Source organism: Lutjanus erythropterus, chromosome 13, assembly GCF_056507025.1.
Source record: "Lutjanus erythropterus isolate fLutEry1 chromosome 13, fLutEry1.hap2, whole genome shotgun sequence".
NCBI lineage: Eukaryota > Metazoa > Chordata > Actinopteri > Lutjaniformes > Lutjanidae > Lutjanus > Lutjanus erythropterus.
In genome coordinates this window covers 20,048,022-20,069,431 of record NC_139329.1, presented here as the reverse complement: position 1 = coordinate 20,069,431, position 21,410 = coordinate 20,048,022, and the positions used below count along the sequence as shown (strand labels likewise).

The following is a 21,410-nucleotide window of genomic DNA, read 5'->3' as shown; positions in this document are numbered from 1 at the left end:
ACTGGAAAACCTTGAAAAAGTGCATTTTGCATAATATGGGGCCTTTAAAAAAGGCTCTATATGTCTCAGAACTTTTTCACCTTAAATGCATAATCATTTTCACCATGTTGATGCCCTACCATATAGGCTGCAGCTGGTGCCGTTTTTATTTTTCCATCCCTGCCCTGCAGACAGCGTCAGAGTCCACCACCGATGGGTTGTAGTTACAGGGATTAGTGGTTCTACTGGGAGAAGCAGCAGAGTGGCAGGCACACAGTGAGATGATGATGACAGCTCTCATAAAGCTTTAATAGCAACAAATATTGACCTAGTGAAATAATTGTAACAGTTATGGTGTTAAACAATCCTTGTCTGAGCAGACTTTTTAAAAAAATAAAAATTGTGAGACTATGGGTTCCATTAAAATCCCATTTAATCCAAAGAACCTTTTTAGAAGGGAAAAAAAAATCTTCAAAGATTGGCCTTAAATAATAAATAATGTGTTAATTATGCTTTTCAGGGTGATATTTTTTTTTAAAATTAATCTAAATTAATGCAGTAAATTTGATAGCCTGATGGAACTGGATGAAAAGGAAAGTCTTGCTCATTCACTTGCACTCAGACACTGGAATTTCACTCTTATAAATTCCATATTTTTAAATATATTTCTGGTAAAACTATATCACAGTGCTTGCAATAAGCATTAGTTAATAGGTAAGGCCATTATAAGATGTAAATTAATATTAATATGTGTTAATAAAACTATGTAAGTGTTGGTAATAGCATAATCTATAATCTAACAATAAAAGTTTATTGTTAGATTATAATATATCCATTAGAAACTTGTTAACAGTCCATAGACTGCTTAAGAATGGTAATAAAAGCCATGAGAACTTTTATTACCATTCTTAAGCAGTCTATAACTTGTTTATTTTTATCATTAAGCATATTTATTGAGTTTAATTAACTTACCAACTATGCCATTGTCAAAACTTTGTTAAGCGTTTATTCTTGCTTTATTATAATTCTTCATACTTTATTATGCTGTTACTAGCATTTATAAGTAGAGCAAAAAGGCATGAACATAGTAATAATTAAAACAAATTAAGTGTAACTGTTAACAAGTGCATAATAAAGGATTAATTGACCTTAATAAGCACTGTTCACACTTTAGATCCAGTACCCCCACAATGTTAATAAGTGCATGGTTAACTGCCACTAAATGCATAATTAAGTATGCAGGAATCTTAATAAAGCAACAACAAAAGCTTATGAAGTTGTAACAGTGGCATAATAGGTAATTTCAATAATTGTGTTTGTAATGCTATTATAAAACACTATAAGAAATTCATAAGGCTTTCATTAACATTTTCAAGCAGTCTATAAACTGTTAACAAGTTAAGTTATAAATACTAAATAAACATGTTTATTATGATATTATTAACATGTACATAGTCTTATTTGCACATATTAATGTTAATAAGCATCATATGATGGCCTTATTACCTATTAACTAATGCTTATTATAAGCACCTTAATATAAAGTGTTAACATAGACTGTCCCAAACTGGGTGGTTCGAAGGTGGCAGGCATCTTTTAGGTGGCAGATGCCATCTGATGCCACCCCTCCAGATCCGCCCCAGCTCCTACGCCTCTCCTTCGCTGAGAGCGAACGTTTAATCTAAAAGCAGTTACGACGCTCAGTCAACATCAATCTTAATGATAAATATTTGAACAGCGTCTTTACGTCTGGATTAGTCTGGTCATACTGCTAAGGGTGGACCTCAGTATCAGCAAGAAAGATGTGAAATATTAACTTCACGTTTATAGAGGCTTAACAAGGTAAACATTATCTTTATTTGCAGAATTAGAGAGACAATGGCCTGTGTACAGTCTGAAAAGAAGCTGACGTAAAGGTGATGGAATACTACTGCTCCTTATACTATCGCTGCTATGCATTTTGGTCTGGCTGGTGCTTTGTTTCAGTCTGCAGGTTGTTCGGTAATATGGCAGCGATGAACTGCATCCTGGGCCTCCTGACCCTGCTTTCATCCTCAACCTGGACCGAGGCTGGGGTAAGTACCACGGCTAGAGCTCTCTGTCAGGGGGCTTCTCTTCATTTCTTTCCTGTAGCACGTATAAGTAATCCTGAAATTTTGACTGTAAACATATTAAGTTTATTCTTTTTTCAGGTGACAAAACAATGTCCATTTAGGTGCATTTTTGATACTTTTGTTACTTTTTATTTCATTATTTTGTAATATTTTTAAGTTTTTAAATCATACATTGCTGATAATGGGTTATGTTATTTCATATATAAACAAATATAAATACTAAAACATAAATAATTACTCACAGAATACACAGTTGTCAAGATAAAAAAAACATTTAAAAATAAATCTGAGCAGACGTAAATGTAGCATAACTTAATCTGTGACATAAACAATAAAAAAATAAAGTTTCTATCTATACATGGATATATCTAGTCTTGAAGTTAATCTGCATTTGTTCAAAACACATTTACATTATTGTAAATAATAATGTAAATTGTAAATTGTAATTGTATTGCCAATATCTTTGGTCCACCCAAACAACAAACAATGATCTTTTTCTTTACTCTGTTAATATAACTGTGAAGTTGGTAGAGTGGCAGTTCCTTAGAAAAACTGAAAATGTCTGTATAAAAGTTGACTTGAAGCTATATAAGCCGTTAAACCAAAGGGTACTACGAAGACTATCTTTATAAAGTGTTTATAATTAGGTTATTAATTAGCTTTTAAACACTTTAAAACCATTAATAAGCTGTTGCAACACATTAAATAAGTGAACTGTTGCTTGCGTCATCAGATTTGTTACAACGTTACAAGCATTTAACCATCAACATATCTTTGCTTGCTTGATAATGCGACAGAATACAATCACTTTCTGTTTGCAGGTTGTGAAGAAAGTGGGTGGTGATAATAACAGTGAAAATGAGGGAGATCTGACCATCACAGAGAAGCCGGAAAAACCCCAAAACAGCATCAGTAAGGCTGAAAGCATCATAATGACTCAAACAACACAAACTGTAAAAAATATTATTGGATCATATAGAGTCTAGACATTTTGACATGTTTCGAACCCTTGAAGGGTCACAGTGAGATTTTCTTACAGAAATTCTTTTGTGTTACCTTGCAATACTTTTGTGCTCTCTGGCATTAAAGGGATAGTTCAGCTTTTTTGAAGTGGGGTTTATGACCTACTCATCCACAGTCAGTGTATACCTAAAATAGATGGTGGTTAACATAACATGATAGATAGATAGAAGAAGCAAGAGTCCTTGCGTAGGAGACTAACCAATGTACTGCTGTGGACAGAGCCAGTGGTAAAATGTATTTTAGCCATGTCCTATTCTAGCAATAGATAGCATGCTGACATAGCTCACTGACAGCTATCGGCTGATTCTGACAGACTGCAGCTATGATTATGACCGTCATCATGGGATGACATTACAACATCTTACAGTTTCTTAATTTCCTATATCACAGACAAGTGTCTCTACTGTAATTCATGATTAGCTGTGTTGTCACATATTTTTTCCCCTTCTCACTCTCTCTGCAGACCGTAACGGAGACAATACCCAGATAAACAGCCGCATTTTCCTGGTTCGTCCTCCCACACCAGGGAACACCAAATCATGTGTCCTGCATGATCGTATGTGGCCTAAAGCAACCGATGGCAAGGTTTATATCCCCTATGTCATTGCTGACCATTACTGTAAGTACCTTCATTTTTAAAATAACTGTTAAGTTCAATGTCCTTTAAAGGATAAGGTTTGTGACGTTTTATATTTTTCTTTTGTGCAGAAATGCCAAGCAAAGACCAAAACCAACAACTGGTTAAAACCACTGACAAGCATTGTGTATATAAACACACTGATGAGTCACACTGTTACACTGGGTGACATTGTTCCTGCATTACCATGAACACACACATTGACTTTCCTCTTGGCTCAGTCCTGCATACACTGTCAGAAATACTAGATGGCCGAATGTGGATTAATCCGCAGCTCAAAATAGTCCTAAACATGTACACAATTTCCTCCTCTTTGAGTAAGGTTTGCTAAAAACTACAGTGACCAGCTGTTTTAGAAAATTACTGAACCCTTTTTTTAATTAAATTATGTATTTGTGACATATTTCAGTAGGAGATAATGGTCTTGGGGCTGTGTTTTCCCCTCCAGCTTCTCAGGAGCTGGATGTCATCAAAAGAGCCATCAACTCCTTCTCCTACTCCACCTGCATTCGCTTCACCCCCCGGACCAACCACAGCGACTACCTCCACATCCAGTCTCTGGAAGGGTACGTTGGAGTTGGGGCTTGTCTGTTAAAGGTGCAGTGTGTAAGATTTGTCCAACAGGATAACTGCTGACTGCAGCCGTTAGATGAGAGGAGGAGAGGAGAGGTGTGAAGCAGAGAGGATTAAGGATTTACTTTCAACCAAAGCGGAGTTGGTGATTGTTGAACAGTGGAAAGACAAACCAGGCGTTTTCAGTTTCATTTAGTCTCTGTTGAGTTTTTGATGAAGTGTGTTTTATGATGAGTTAACAAGCTCGCCTTAGTCTGGTAAAAGAGAGAAACTAGATCGTACAGTACAGTTTGCTACAGAGGATCAGTGTAAGAATATTTCTTTCCTTTACATTTTGTGTGTTATTTTGTTTATTTATTAGAATATAAAAGCCAACAGAGCTTGTGAAAGTAGCAAATTCGCTGCTTGTATACATCTACCTGCTGAAACTCCTGTCACCTCATGAGGTACATCTTTTCAATGAAAGACATAGACATTTGTGACAACACATCATAACTGGTACTTCACATTCTGTTAATGTCTTTTGAATGTAACATTTGACATTTTAGAACATATAAAATTAAAATTCTGGACATACCTTATACATTATACCTAGTGCTGTAATATAGCATATCCCAGTGAGTACCAAATGAGATTTAAATGTTAAGTTATACTTGAAATCTGGTTTATATTTGGTCTGAATGTCTAAGACTTCTTTTGGCTATCTTATCAACTGGCTAAAATGTGGTTACAACATCAGTGCAACACAAAATACAATTTGCTTAATCATTCTGATATATATTTTTTTCTGTTGTAGGTTCAGAATATATATATATATCAGACAATATAGATTAGTGTGCGGCATTTCCCCAAAGTCATATTTCACTGGTGGGTGAAATGAGGTTTAGATTAAGACATAATTTAAATGTATTTAATGTTTCATATCAAATGTCATAAATATATAAGTATGTAGGCATATTTGCAACAGCTTCAATTACTTTGGCATATATGCACAGGGAGGAAGGACAAACACTGTTGCAAATCCCAGTGAAATATGGTGTAAATGTGAAAGATTAATCAACATCTTCAAATAGTCAGTGAAGAAACTCACTTGAAGCAGTTCTGAAAGTCTTTTCACCAGGATGCTGAACTTACTGTCCTATCCATCATCTTTGCAGATGCTACTCCTGCGTGGGTCAACAGGGCAACAGACAAGTCGTGTCTCTGAGCCGTCGGGGCTGCATTCACTACGGAACGGTGCAGCACGAGCTGCTCCACGCCCTGGGCTTCAACCATGAGCACTGTCGCTCCGACAGGGACGAGTACATCCGGGTCCTGCTGCAGAACGTTATCAAAGGCAGGCTGCAGTGATGAGAAGTCAGAGAAAACAGATTCCTGATAGTTGTTGACACAGTCCCATCATTGTTTTTATACTAAAATTGTACTGATTTCTGTTCAGGTTTTTTTTTCTGTTTTATTGTGAAGTTTTTGCCTTTCCTCTTGTGTCTGTGGATTTACTTCCTGTCTGTCTTTTTCCTGCTATTTTAGATTACTGATTAGTAATAGTAATAATAATATATACATAATAGGAACTGAATTACCTCTATAAAGGTAACCACTGTCCTTGTGTGCTGCTTCATTTACTGACTTTTGTCCCCTGACTTCTTCTTTAATACGCACAGAGAGAAACACCTTTGAATTAAGAGTATGTTCTCAACAGCTGTGATTACCTGTTACTTTACAGATACAGATTTTAGATACAAAAAATGTGTTCAACTTATAAAAGTATGTAAAATATGATGCATTTTTATAGATTAAACTGCTTGACAGATTATAAAATTGGTTTAATTAGCTCCACCTTGAACAATTACAACATTAAAATTGTAGTAATAGCATTATAGATAATTCAATATTCTGAAAGGAGCCATTCTGGATTTTTTTTGATAATTAAGCAAATTTTGATGAAAAACTATGTTTTGCAGTTTAGTTACAAATGCAGGAATTTTACTTTTAATAGATTATTTTTACATAGTTTTATTTGTACATTTACTTAAGTAAATGTTCTTAATACTTCTTCCCCGACTGCAGGTGAGGAATACAACTTTAATAAGGTGAACACTCTGAACCAGGGGACTCCATACGACTATGACTCTGTCATGCACTACAGCAGGTCAGTTGAACTATGACATCTGATTAAATTTTTTTCCAGTCTTCATTTTTATTGTCTGATGCTCACTATCATCCATGTGTTGTAAGTGTACTCATTTATTTTTGCTTTTTTTATTCTTTTATATTTGGTTTTGGTAAAGCACTTTGCAGTACATGATGTTATGCTGTACCGTATTTTGCAATATCTAAACTTTATTACTGACAGATTGAAAATGTGTGTTTTGTGATACTTAAGTGACTGAACCAGGTTCATATTTGGAATTATTTAAATATTATTATTTATTACTTTTTTATAACAATGAATATATCAGGCTTTATACACACAATTCTTGTTTATAGGATCAGTTCATTGTTGTTTTTGGTCTTTTTTAATAGGATTTTTATCACTACTTGAGCAGGAAGATTTTCAGTTTAAGCAGACTGATATCTCTAGTCATCTCCTCCTTTAAGGTTTGCTTTCTCCAAGGACAACAAAAACCCCACAATGGAGGCTGTATCAGGCACCAACACCGTATTTGGCATGGCGAGGCAGATGAGCCAGAACGATATTGACCGCATCAACCTGCTGTACTGCAAGAAGTAGTCCTCCGCTCCAGAACATGAAGTTCATCTGACCAATATTCATTTACTGATGTGACCTGAAGCCTGTTAAGACCATTACAGTAGGTCCAGCATCATACCACCACACCGGGATTAATCATTTAAAGCCTACATAAACAAACAAGACGAGACGAGAAGATCAAGTTTTATATAGTTATTGTTATTACCTGGTACTGGGTCAGATTCTCTGTGAAATCAGATGGATCTGCATGCAGTTTTCTTTATCTAATTTTATTTTTTATGTTATATTTTGTGGTTATTGCAGTTAAAACACTACCACTTTTGTTGACAAATGCCTCCAAAATCAACATAGTATGAAAGTTTTTTGTAGTAACTTTAAAATAACTATAATTAATTATTCTGTTGGTTGAATACAGTTCAAACACAGATGCCTTTAAATTTCACATTATTTGCTCAAACTAGTTCATTTTAATCAATAAATATCCAAACGTATATCTGAAAAATATCTGATGGTTGTCTGATGATTTAAACAGTAAGTTTCTCATGATAAAAAATAGAACTAATACAGTTTTATGGTTTTACTGAAACAATTTACATATAGGCTTTAGCAATTTAGATGCTGTTTAACATTTTAAGGCAAGATTTGTGGTCTATGACTTTTTCTTGTAACTAAATTCAATAATTTCTAATTTTGTTCAACCACTTACCCTCCTTTCGCAAGGGATGGTAAGACAAAAGATTTGGTGAAGAGTGCATTTCACTTGTGAAGGACCTGAAACTCAAACATTACATTAAACAATGCCAGAGGAACAATGAGGCCATTACAGTGTTTTTTGCAACATTTTATTAAGCCTGTTGACACAAATCAAAACGTATTTTGACTGTGCATCTGTGGAAGCTCTGTTGTATCAACCATACACGTTGAAGTTGAATGAAGTCTGTGAGATCATGCAGATCTTTATCTTCAGTCTTTGGACAGCTGCTCTCACAGACGGGCATCTGTTTGTAGTTGAACCCAGGACCTTTGACGGGAAAATCAAAGCCAAATTAAAATCAGCTGGAAATCATTACATTACAATTGTTTTCAAGAAAACATTCTGACTCTGATAGGTACACTTCCTCTGAGTGAACATGTTGCTCTACTAAAACGACTCATGAACTTTTATACCATGGTCTGTGTGAATACTCGATTCTGATTGGCTGTCCATTAATTTCTGATAATGGATAAGGAAAATAAAAGAGGCTGAAGGTACGTGACATCATGAACAAACAGTCTGTGCTCCGGGATGCCAGTTCTTCTGATGCTTGAGGGAGATGCATTGTCAATCATGCTATTTGGAGACTAACAGTAAATGAACAAATCGCACATTTGGAAAAATCAGTCATCATGTTATTCTCTGAAGTCTGTTCTTTCATTTTTCTAATTTTTTAGAGATATGTTTTCATCACTGGTCATGCAGTGTAGATAAATTGGGTTGTAGGCCAGAGATTGCTGCATGCAGCGAAGGTTCTGGCCTCCACATTGTCTGTTAATTCCTGATGATGGACACCTCGTGGTCGGCCATTATCTCAAAAAACACAAAAAATCACAATACTTTAGCCTCAGTATACAAAAAATAAAACCAACTGAGGCCAACTGAGGCCATAAAATTGAGTTTAATAAACATTCTGAACGGTGATCCTAAAGTAAAGATGTGGGAGTTAGGGATTTATTCTGGTGATCATCTAAAGAATAGGCAAACACACATTCAGGCAATCAGCTCTACATGCAGCTGAATTGATGTGTTGTGTGTGTGTGTGTGTGTGTGTGTGTGTGTGTGTGTGTGTGTGTATTTACTAGTCTGGTTTATCAGCAGTTGTACAGCCTGTTGAGCCTGGTTATGTCGTTCTGGCTCATCTCAGTGGCTGTACCGAATTCCACGTTTGGGTTGGGGATTGGCTGCATGGTGGGCTGGTTGTTCTTGGAGAAGGCGTACCTGGATGTAAATAGTCAGATTCAGACTCACAGTGGCTGAAATGTTGTTTAGTACATAAATAAATCAGATTTTGTATTGTCTTGGTTCTATCTGCCCTGAGGACGACAATTTGCTGAGACTATCTGGCTATAAACAGTGAATAACATGTGGTGTGTGCAGAAGAAAAGTCAACAAATCAGACACATTGTGCATTGTGTCTCTGTGCTTACTTGCTGTACTGCATGACAGAGTTGTAGTCGTAGGGTGTTCCCTGGTTCAGAGTGTTGATCTTATCGAAGGCGTACTCCCAGCCTGAGATGAGAGCAAACACACAAAGCAAAGCATTATATTTGTAGTGATCATGTTGCTTTGTTTCCAAAGCTTTAATTATATGGCGCTGTGCCAAACCTTGATCACATGCATTTATACTGCGTCTATAGTAACGCCTAATGTCCCCCTCTGCACAGGGTGTGTCTGCAGTGCAATCTCACTATTCTCCGTATCATCACATGCCAGCCCTGTTTTGCTGATTACAGTGTGTTTATCACTGAGTTATGTCGTGTGAACAAGTTGCTCTGCTATCGTGGCAGACTGTTTTTGTTGAAATAATTCCCACACCTCAGGGCTGTACTATGAAGGAAGCTCAACGCAGCCGGGCTTTCTTTGCAGGAGCCGGCTTGACAAAACCTAAAATCCCAGTCAGAGATAACAATGGCGGTTCTCAACTTTTTGTTAACGCAGGCTTTCTTCTTCAGGTTCTCTGCACATTCACATAAAAGGTGGCTTTTAGTATTCCACATATGGACCGACTGTGAGATACCTACTTCAGTCAAGTCATTATAATGGACAGCTGAAAAAATATATCACAGCCACAATCAACACTGTTGCTGCAAGTAAAGCAAAGAGAAGAATGCTGTCAGATATTACTAATTCACTTAATGTGCTCTTAATGCCTGCTGTTCATTTCAAATGTGACGACTGCACATTAAACAATTAAACTTGATACAGTATTTTGATACTGTACTGAGTCTTTTGAAATTTACAACAACGTGGTTGACTGTGTCGAATGCTTTACGCAAATCTTCGAATACAGCCACAATCACTCCACTTTTATCCAGTTTTGATTTAATTTGCTCTATAAAATGCAAGGTAGCAGTGTCTGTGGAATGATTCACTCTAAAGCCAAACTGCATACAAGGCAAACCAAAAGTATTTGTGTTCAGAAATATTGTCAGTTGTGTCTGTATTTCCAGAGTGAAAGTAAAGAAATTAGATTATTTTAAACTCATGCATGCCTGGAAGACCATTCGGTGTCCAACTGTGCAACATTTGCTCCACGCCCACCCATGCCGACCTCCAAACCCTTACTTTCCGCCTCACCACATAAAGGGCACAACTCTACATTAGCCACAGCCTTTTCCAATACAAATTTAAATTGTAGGTTGGAAAATTTTGAGCCGATGGTACCAGCAGACTAGAGGTCAGGACGTCACCCACCAGGTGTAATGTTCTCCCACAGGATGCGGAGGTGCTGGTCTCGGTCGGAGCGGCACTGTTCGTGGTTAAAGCCCAGAGCGTGCAGCAACTCGTGCTGCACTATGTCGTGGTACAAGCAGCCCTGTCGCTTCAGAGACAGATCCTGTGCATAGAAACGCCGACCCAGATAGGAGAAACACCTGAGAGAAGATAAATGGTGTGTTATTGTGTGTATGTATTCCAGGTGCACCAGAAGTTCAGAAATGTGGTAGAACAAAATAAACTGGTAAACGTGTGTATGTCATTATATCTGCAATTTGTGTTCATGACTCAAACATGAAACATGAAATAAGGCCGAACCCGTCCAGAGACTGGATGTGGATGTAGTCTCTTTGACTAGTGCGAGGGACGAATCGGATGCAGGAGACACTGTGGAAGGACTGAAGACCACGTTCAATGATGGCCCGCTCTCTAGAGGCTGGAAGGATCAGTTAATACAGACTCATCATGACATTACTCAGGTGAATGGATGACCATCAGCACTAAAGTAAAAACTGCAGAAATCTGAGACCCACTGTAGTCGTTTGCGATGATGTAGGGCACGTAGACCATGCCGTCACTGGCCTTGTCCCACTTGCAGTTGTAGGAGGTGCAGGGGTCGGCGTTCCTCTCGTTCTCAGAGTCATAAGCCACATCATCGCCCACAAAGAACCCATCACGAGCTCTGACTGATGCCAAAACATGGAGCACAGTCAGTGTGGAAGACCAGAGAGGACAAAACATGTAACATAAGTCTAACATTTTTAGATATCTTAATGTGGAAATGTTCCATATTATAGCTTTAAAACACACATAAAAACAAGAATGCACTGCACATATCTGAATCATATCTACTTCAAATAAAGCATTCCAACACACCTGTATCAATCTGTGTAAATAATTAACGAGCTTTAAAAAGTTTTTCAAATTATTATCAAATATCTCACCGATGTTCGTGTTGGCTTCTTCGATCCTTTCAGAGACAGATTTCACCTGTGATGAGAGGAGTTGAACAACATCAGTGTCACAAATCATCATAGAAAAATGACAAAGTCAGACTCTGATGGGTTTTTCTAAGAGCGATTTTCATCATAGCAGGAGTTTCCTTATCAAAGTTAAAATCTGTTCAATAATCAGACTTGAAAATCTTGTTTCTGGTTACTGGTGTTTCAAACGTGGAAGAATCATTACAACAAAATGAAGGGATTTCCCCATGTTTCATGAATTTGATTTTTAAATAACTCCAGTACTCACCTTCTTCTCATCAGCCCTGATGGAAATAACCATCAGAGCCAGAAGAGCCAGAGTGTATCTCAGAGCAGCCATGTCCTCTGAAAACCTGAAGTTAACAAGGCATAAGAGTGTATTTAATGATGCTCACACCACATATACTCAATGGAAAGTGAGGTCAGTGTTTCTGTGCAGCTTTGGATAAGAGCTGTTCTTGTATAAATTGGGCAGAAAAATGATTAGAGATATAAATAAACCTGTTGCACCTGATAAAACTTTTTCACCTTGATGCCAGATGCTGATTCCCATGATGTTGTTTCCCAAAAGAGCCACATGGAAAATTACGCTTCAGTTTCTGTTCAGTTATATTGGAAAATTGTATTCATGTTTATTCAGTGTAGTTACCTAATTTATATTATTTATTGTTTTTTAGGGAAAGGGGATATTATTATATGTTTAATGTTTTTTCATCTCTTAACAGATTTGTTCTTAACTTTTAATATAATCATCTATGTGCATTTGGCAGATGTTATAATGCAGATAATACACCACTTTTACCGTAGAATAAGAAAAATAACACATTTTTTTTGCATGCAAATAAAGCATATTTTTTTTGCACAGAACTGCATGGATCTAGCATAATGTCTGTGAAGGGGAGACTCTTGATATCCATATAACCCACTGTGATATTTTGATATCTTGAGGTAAGAGGTCAAGGACCATGCCAGTTATTATCTTGCCAAAATTTAGCACAGTGTTGGAGTATTATTAGTTACCTTCCTGACAAGCTGGTTGATACCAATGAATGTCCTACAGCCTCTGATGTTAATATTAGAGGCCATAAATGACACAAACTATACAACATAATATTTTATTTTTATTACACCTTTTTTTTTTTAAATGACTACCTACTCCATTTGAGTCAGACCCTCTTTTGGTTTGTAGGGGGGCGCAGGGAGGGATTTAGAGCCATGTGTTTAAGTGTGTGTTGTGTGTGTTTTGTTAAATTGAAAATTTGAAAATAAAATATTCCAAAAGAAAAAAAAAAAAGACACAAACTATGACCATCATTGTCTGACTTGCATAATTATTTGCACATGGACAGAAGCACATATATCAAATATCAAAATGTGGAGCAGAGCAATATTTATATTTTTATTGATATATTTCTAGCTGTTCAGTGCTGATTTGATGACAGAGCATCTTTCTTTTACTAGTGTCAGATTCAGATTAAGTCCCACTAAGATGAACTTTCTCTGAGTCCCTGCTATATTTTTTTTTAGAATTAGACTGTGGTGGAAAAAGTACTGAAAATTGGTACTGAAGCACAAGTACTGCTACATCACTGAAATATTACTCAATTACTCAATTAAAAGGAAAAGTACTAGTGTTAAAAAACTACTTAAGTAAAGTTAGTTATTAGTTACTGGAATTAGATTTAATCACATTTTCCATAAAAAAAAGAACTTGTTTATTATATACAGTACCTTAAAAATGAAAAGAAGTGAGCAATATTTAGCCTGGGAGGCAGCCACTTTTATTCATTTGATATATGATACAATCGTATCTAGATCCTCTTTGTGGAGACATGATATTGAGTATGACTGAGAAAATAAGGACACAAGCAAATGAGAGTAAAACTCAAAGGAATTTCATGTTTGAATGCAACTTTATTGATGTTAATTAAATCATATAGAATTGAAGACAGTGATGATGATCATGATGATTCTCTTCCTGAAGTATGGAACATCTCATTCACGCCTGTTTATGAAAAGAGCGTTGTTGATTAATAGATGAATATGAAGAAATATATTTGAGAATGTGCTGACATGTTGTGATAGAAACCATTTATTACCTGAGACTGTTCAGCAGTACAGCCTGTTGAGCCTGAGGATGTCCATCTGGCTCATCTCTGCGGCCATGCCAAACTCAACGCTTGAGTCAGGGATGGCCACCAGGGTGGGCTGGTTGTTCTTAGAGAAAGCATACCTGAAACGATGAAAAGCAAAACATTAAGGCCAGTAAAAGGATGTGGGCAGGGCTGTTGTTCATGCTATATGCAGACTACAGACGCCAGGTAGCCCCCAAGCAGTGTGATGTGTCCAGAAATGATCTCCCTGTCTCTGTCTTTGTCAGTGCTTTTGTCAAATGCCACAGAATATGCAGTGAAAATGCTCTGCACTGAGAAATATTGTTGAACAAACTGTTTTTTTTTCTAAATGCAGTGCATCAGCAAATTGCAGCATCCTTCAACAATACATCAATACAATGCATTTTTAAAAAATTAAGTTTTATTTCAATTTTATTTAACTGAGGACTATTTTAAACTTGTATGAAACAACTAGAAAAAGAATCTGAATCAGTGACTCAAATTGGACTCGTGATCATATTTCATTGTCTCAGCAGTACCTGAAACAAACACACCCACTTGCATTTTTCTAAAGACATTTTCCATCACAGAGAAGGCAGCAGCAGTCGTAACGGAGTGGCTTTTGTTTTACTTACTTGTGGTAATGCATAACAGAGCCATAGTCGTAGGTGGTTCCCTGGTTCAGAGTGTTGATTTTGTCAAAGTTGTGCTCCTTTCCTAAAGATTTGGAAAGAAAAAGAAAGACAAATAGAATTATCATGAGATTCATCTGTGTCTGCATTCATTATTCCTGTATGAACTGGCATACAGAGCTCGAATTCTGCCAATCTAGACTTGTGGTAACATATATTGTTGTTAAAGGAATAGTTTGACATTTTGGGATATGCGCTGATTTGCTTTTTGTGTAGAGTTGAGTGTAGGATGTGACAGATTATTTCTTGACTAGAGGCAATAAATCAGCATTAAAATGTCTCTGATGTGAGAAATAACCATTGACTCTAAATAAAAATAGATGACATGTTTCCACTTTTTGCACAATTTTACATCTAAAGTCAAATCATTCTACAACATCCATTGAATGAAGTGCAAATCTAAATTTTGCAACTCTCCAGTCATTAAATTACAAACCAGGGGTGACGTTCTCCAACAGGATGCGGATGTACTGGTCGCGGTCAGAGCGTTTCTGCTCATGATGGAAGCCCAGTGCATGGAGCACCTCATGCTGGACAGTGTCATAGTAAACGCAGCCTGAGCGCTGCAGGGACAGGTCCTGCCCGTAGTTACGACGGCCGATGTAAGAGTAGCACCTGTGGCAATTCAGGGGAGATCTCAATGCAGTCACTGACAGCAGGTTAATCATGTTGTCATTTTTTAAAAATACATAACAAAACTTTCCAAAAAACAACCTTTTGCACCCTAAAGGCAACCCTGGCTCTAGAAATTAGACTGTTCACATGCAAATAATTTGCTACAACAAATATATTTAGCAGAAAACACAATCCAGATTAAAGTTTATATGAACATTAACAATTTAGTATTACACACGTTCTCAGAGACAGGGTTGCTAAAAGAACAGTCTTGTAATATACAGTGTGTTTACCCATTTAGAGACTGGATTTTCAGGTAGTCTCTCTGGCTGGTTCGTTCGACAAAGCGGATACAAGAGAAATCATGGAAGGAGAACAGACCACGCTCGATGATGGACACCTCACGAGAGGCTGGAAAAACAGGAAAAGAAAAATCAATTTAAAGCTAATGATCCGCAAGATACTGACACGATTCTCTGATATTAAAGGTGTGCAGGAGGACTTACAATCAGGAAAAGACTGGCAATTGCTTTAGGCCCCAACCCACCAAGGGCCCGAAAAAATGCTTCATAAACTGGGTTGGTTCTTGATAAAACCCTTGGAATATAAAAAGGTTCTCAGTAGAAACCGTATGTTTTACATAAAATCTCTTGATGGGTTCTAGATAAATCCTTTGGAATATAAAAAGGTTCCTGGTAGTGCCCCCTGGGTGTGTTCTAACTGGCTTCCTTAGAAGGTGGAAAGGTTCTGAATAGAACCTCTCATAGGGGTTCTGTGTGGAAGCTTTCATAGATGGTTCTAGGTATAACCCTTTAAGTTGGGTTCTAGGTGGAACTTTGTGAAAGGGCTCCAAGTGGAGCCTTTATTAAAGGTTATAACAAGAACTGAAAAGTGTTCTCTTACGGGGACAAGCTGAAGAACACTGTATGGTTCCAATAAGCACCTTCATTTCCAATGGGAGCTACTCACTGAACACACTGGAGATGGTGTAGGGGACGTAGACTCTCCCGTCGGCAGATTTGGGCCACATGCAGCCACGAGACGTGCAGGGGTCAGCGTTTCTCTCAGCCTCAGAGTCGTAGGCAACATCGTCCTCTACGAACGGTTCCTCAGGAGAACGCACTGCAGCACAAAGGGATCAATGTAACAACATATTTCATGCTCTTTTATCAATAACAGCTGACTTGTGGTCTGTGCTCTGAGAACACTGGTCAGCTCCTCAGCGATAATTAAGCAAATCTAATATGGTGGAAATTTAGTCTGTGGTTTCCAGCATTTATTACACTACATACTTACATTAGACAACCCTTAGGTCGACTAACAATGAATTCAGTATTTTCCTATCAGATTTTTATTCCTGGAAGCAGAATTTAAACCTTCATGTTGGAAAAAAGTAATGAAAACCTAACTGAACAAATTAAATATGACACATACATTTGATTAAAAGATATTTTGGTGCATTGGGAGACTCATTTCTTCATTATGATTCTGGCTACAAAAAAGAGGAACCAGTTGGGTCTCATCTTGGATAAAATATAAAACTAAAAGTTAATCTAAACATTATAAAAATCCTTACCAACATCTCTGTTGGCTCTCTCAATCTTCTCTGAAGTAGTCAAAGCCTTTATGACCTGTGGAGAATTGATTGAAGTTTTAGTTTATTAACTGGGTAGCAACCAATGGTCATACAAAAAAGACCTCACTTCTAAAATTAAATTAGTACTTTTGTATTTTGTATAATAATTCATACATGCATTTTATTATAGGTAACAACAGTCATGATGTTATATTTGCATTTAAAAAGACGTCAGACTTACAGAATCAGGGGTTTTCCAGAAAGTATGAAGAAAAAGGGAAACAGAAAAACAAATTTAGACAAAGAAACTCTTTTAGTTTTGTGCTATTTTATTCTTCAGCTCTGCTGCATTCTAATATTTGTAGAGTTTTAGGGCCAGAAGTAAGGAAAAAACAAATGAGAGGAAGATTTCTTTTTGTTAAATCTTGCATTTCAAGAATAAAGAGAATGAAACTGAAATAACATTTCAGTCACAGGACCTTTTTTGCAGAAAAATTGTATTTGTATTGTTGATACTTAAAGAACATTTTGCTGATAATGTGATTTGATTGCAAATATTTTTACATTACTGTATTGGTAATTTTGCTTCAGGAAAATATCTCAATACTGAAAAACAGTGCAGATGTCGTATATTTGGAGCAACACTCACCTCCTGCTCAGCTCCAACTGAGACAGCCACCAGGACCACGAGGCCCAGAATGCACTTCACGTCCATGTCAACAAATAAACTGCAGCAAGACACAAACAACCAACAGGACATTTAAACATCTAACCATCTGACTTCATTTTCCTGTAGTAACAGATATGATTCTTGTCCAAAACCAGATTTTAAAACAGCGTTGATGAGAATTTATCAATGATACTTACTGCTATCCTCGAAGTGAGAGAAACTCAGCGAGTGACTGGTGCCACATCACATTATAAAGAATCAACTGCACCGGAATAAAATCCTTTTAAGGATATTTAGGACAACAAGGAAAAAAATAGAGTGGAAACAGAACTGATACGAATATTTCACCTTGATGCCACATTGAGTATTCCCATAATATGAGCTTTTTTAAAAAATCTTATTTGATTTGGACCAGACACTTGGCCTCAGATAATCTCTGTCAACAGTGAGCATGTTTGTCACACTTTACACTTGAAGCAGTAAAGGCAGAGTAATATAATTTAATCAGTTGTTAATTTAATTATATAGTTTATTCCACTTTGAGTTGTATTGCATGGAAGAACCTTTTATGACAACTGAAAATACTTTTTTTTTTCCACCTGTACACATCACTGTTCCTATACATTTTATATTCTGTTTATAAGTCTGAACGTATTTTCATCTAGTTTTGTGACTTATAAAAGGATTCACTTGTCACATACATCTGCACATACCATACACACACACATAGACACATGCATGTATAAAGACACACAGTCTGTTTAACCAAATATGTTGCCTTTATTATGAATCTGTTTAATCCACGTATTTGTTTGTCTGTATTAATCTAAATTTAAAAACCTATCCAGAGACAGGGACTGCAGATTACTTCAACTAGACATCTGTTGCCTCACTTATCAATTTGTCTGTATTATCCTTGTTAGGTAAAATAACAAATAAACATAAATATAAATATATGAGGGATGAACTTGGTCAACAAAATATGCTTGTATATATGTTTTGGTTAAATGAAACTGGTTGCAGCTGAGAGCAAATAACAGACTGTAAACAGACCAGTCACTTTAATCTTGTGTCCTGGATTAAGAATTTGACAGGTGAATCCAGGGGAGAGAAAAATAGAGGATATGATTGGCCAACCCAGCCGCAGCCCCAAAGTCTTGACTTATGATTGGCTTACGTCCATGTTAGAGGTGGACAAACAAAGTGTAGTGGGGGGAGTTATTTTAAAAATGTACTCCGATACAGCTACTAATTACCTGTTAAAGAATATATTCAGTAACATACTCCAAATATCACAAAATTAAAGTAATGTAACTTGATTACTTTCTGTGACTTTTGGATTTCATCAATAAAAAATAATTTGAATTTGTATGCTACTACAAATAACTGTAATATATAATACATGCTAACAGGTAACAGAAAAATAAACTCAAGTGATAATACTGTAAAAACCCATCAAAGTGTCTTATTTACCTTAAATTATGCATAAAATGAAAATAAAGTTGTCTGTACTGCTGTCAGTAATTATTTAGCTCCACATCAGATAATGTATGAATATATATATTAACATTTATTGAAACATTTTATTATTATTGTAATTTTTTTTTTAAACTTTAGTGTTTATTGTTTTTTGTTTGAACAGTCAATCCCACAAATTGAGAATGTCAACTTCTGACTTTTTCACAAAGAGAAAGAAAATAAGTAACACATACAGAAAAAATATTATTGTAATATTAAACTAAATTACACAATGATTTTAAATCATGCAGGCTAATGTTTTCAATTATGCCACATTTTTAAACAACCATTCAATCAATTTCTACTGCAGCTAAAATCACAATACAATTATCTTGTTTTGTCCTTCATCATTTCAGTAAATTTGTAACCAAAGTGAAGCATTTTATATGTACTTTATGAACAATCAAGATCCTGAATTTAATTAAATTGATAAATCTCGTGAGATCTTTCGTGTGTCAGAGGTTCCTCTCTAGACACAACCTGAAACCTGGTTCTCAGGGGTGTGGTGGTAAATACAGAGGTGGATTAACTGTGGGTAAACTATAGTCTAGCCATCTTGTTTCTCCTGATTGATTAATAGTTTAGCCTCAGTGTAATTTCAAAGAGGTGGATAAACTGAGTCTACTTGAGTTTATCCTTCATTATGCCCCTTCCCACAATGCAACTGGGCCTCCCCAACAGTTCACTTGGAGATTCAGGTGTGTTAACCTTGGCTATCTCTTGGGCAGTAATGGATTACATGTGATGGGATTACATAATATGGATTAAAAAAGAAAACATAACTGTATCCCATTACAGTTACAAAAAATATGTAATCAGATTACAGACTTTTTGTATAAAATTTTAAAGAAAGAATGATGTACTGCACACACAATCACCAATTCATTATCACAGCCTCTAGTGAAAAAATATTTCACTGGCTGGAAATTTCAGCATTTTTTGTCTTTGAAAAAGAGGGTTGCACTCAGAGGTAATATGATTTCATGAGCTTTTACTTAACACACAAAAGATTTTCGTCCATCTGGCCTTCATCAGTGAGTGCAAGTCTGGCATAATATCACAATAACCAACAACTGCCCTCAGCTGGCAATTTACCTGATGACTTCACAGGGGTGGAAGACTTTTATGTGCACAAAAATGTTTTGTGTGTTAATTAAAAGTTCATGAAATCATATTACCTCTGAGTGTGACCCTCTTTTCTTAATTCATGGACATATACAACTAGGATAAAGAACAGGAGGGCCAGAGCACAGTGGTAACCCTGCAGATCGAAACATTTTTTGTCTCCAAATCAATCAGTCAATCAATAAATTGTGCCCAACAAAGGAAGGAACAGTTGGACAAACTAATAAACCAACCAATGACCACAAAAATCTAATAATCTATTATTAATCAACTAATTAATTGATCTGCACCTATTATGATAATCAATTAATCACTTTGAATCATTTTTTGAGAAGGAGTCCACATTCTGTGATTTCAGTTTCACAACTGTGAATATTGTGAATATTTTCTGGTTTCTTTACTCCTCTCAGACAGTAAACTGAATACTTTTGACTCACATTCAAGACATTTGAGGATGCCATCTTGGACTTTGATAACCATTTTCACCCTTAACGGGAGATTTCAGGCTGATAGACAGGAAGTTCACAAACAACAAACAAGGCTTTAACACGTGAAGGTTTATTCTCAACACAATGTCTTAGATTGATTAGATATTAAAGAGTGAGAAAACTGCAGCAGAATTTGAAGTCTCAACTGGCCCCATGTTGTCAGGGCTGTTTTCATCACCTTTTGAAAAAAAGAAACAGAACATGTTGAAAGCAACAAACACAGCTGTTGATTATCTTATATATTACATTTATACAGGAAACATTCACAGTAACAGAAGTATAACCAGTGTTGCGCATGAACGCATTAAGAGAGCAACATTAATTGAACATGCTCATATTTTTAGTGAACATGAACTGAAGGAATCAATTTGGAATTAATGAAGCGTTGTTCACTCCTGAGAGGTTAACAGCACTCACATCGTCAGCTAATTTTAAAAAAACTGTGAACCTGCAGAGAGAGTGAGAGTGAATATGGACAGAAGTGTTGACGTAATATATATAATCTTTATTTGATCATGAAGCCTGTTAAGGAAGTGAGAAACAGACAATAAGATCTGAATTATACGTCCATGTCCAAACATCTGTATGTACAAAAGTCCATTTCTACCAAGAAGATCCTGTAAGTCATTATATGAAAAACTTTGTTGAAAAAATCTAATCTCAAAATAATGATTTAATATTTCAAAACATTGACTATATATATCTCAAAATAATGAGAAGCTCTCTAATAATGACCTCGACCATACCAAGTTATTATTTTAAGATATTTAATCTTAAAATAAGAGTAAGTAAATATTTTAAGATAGGGGAGATCAGGGGCAACTGCAACATTTTTCAAAATGCTCCTTCATAACTCACAGAGTACTTGTAACACAGTAGTCATGTTTTGATATGACATAACATATGTGCAGTAATTAATATTACAATGAATATACTGTCAGAGACTGTAATATTAAATTTCATGCAAGAAGTCAGTGTTACCATTGAAAAAAAAAGAAAAAGAAATGAACATGAACTACTTATCACCAGTATTTATTTTAAACTCTGTGAACGAGCTCTTTGTAAGTGTGACGTTAAACAACACTGAGGGTAATATATATACACAAACCTGGTGTTGTGTT

The 21,410-nt window shown here is 36.1% G+C and overlaps 3 protein-coding genes across 3 annotated transcripts; 1 reads left to right on the top strand and 2 right to left on the bottom strand.

Annotated features, from left to right (window-relative positions):
• The first annotated feature begins 1,944 nt into the window (after positions 1-1,944).
• Positions 1,945-7,518, top strand: LOC146316485 (hatching enzyme 1.2-like). The gene is made up of 7 exons (XM_084733906.1): positions 1,945-2,054; positions 2,915-3,005; positions 3,580-3,735; positions 4,202-4,319; positions 5,484-5,662; positions 6,394-6,475; positions 6,925-7,518. Exons 1-7 carry the CDS (start codon positions 1,986-1,988, stop codon positions 7,055-7,057), a joined length of 828 nt encoding a protein of 275 aa, XP_084590032.1. The 5' UTR covers positions 1,945-1,985; the 3' UTR covers positions 7,058-7,518.
• A 1,301-nt stretch (positions 7,519-8,819) lies between these two features.
• Positions 8,820-11,948, bottom strand: LOC146316484 (high choriolytic enzyme 1-like). Its single transcript, XM_084734660.1, has 7 exons — positions 11,760-11,948; positions 11,453-11,498; positions 11,042-11,194; positions 10,827-10,944; positions 10,488-10,666; positions 9,221-9,302; positions 8,820-9,011 (listed from the first exon to the last, which is right to left on the bottom strand). Exons 1-7 carry the CDS (start codon positions 11,829-11,831, stop codon positions 8,885-8,887), a joined length of 777 nt encoding a protein of 258 aa, XP_084590786.1. The 5' UTR covers positions 11,832-11,948; the 3' UTR covers positions 8,820-8,884.
• Positions 11,949-13,373: 1,425 nt separating this feature from the next.
• LOC146316483 (hatching enzyme 1.2-like) lies at positions 13,374-17,213 on the bottom strand. The gene is made up of 8 exons (XM_084734661.1): positions 17,138-17,213; positions 16,489-16,534; positions 15,882-16,034; positions 15,206-15,323; positions 14,734-14,912; positions 14,241-14,322; positions 13,591-13,724; positions 13,374-13,496 (listed from the first exon to the last, which is right to left on the bottom strand). The coding sequence occupies exons 1-7, from the start codon at positions 17,201-17,203 to the stop codon at positions 13,601-13,603; spliced, it is 768 nt and encodes a 255-aa protein (XP_084590787.1). The 5' UTR covers positions 17,204-17,213; the 3' UTR covers positions 13,374-13,496; positions 13,591-13,600.
• Between the last annotated feature and the right edge of the window lie 4,197 nt (positions 17,214-21,410).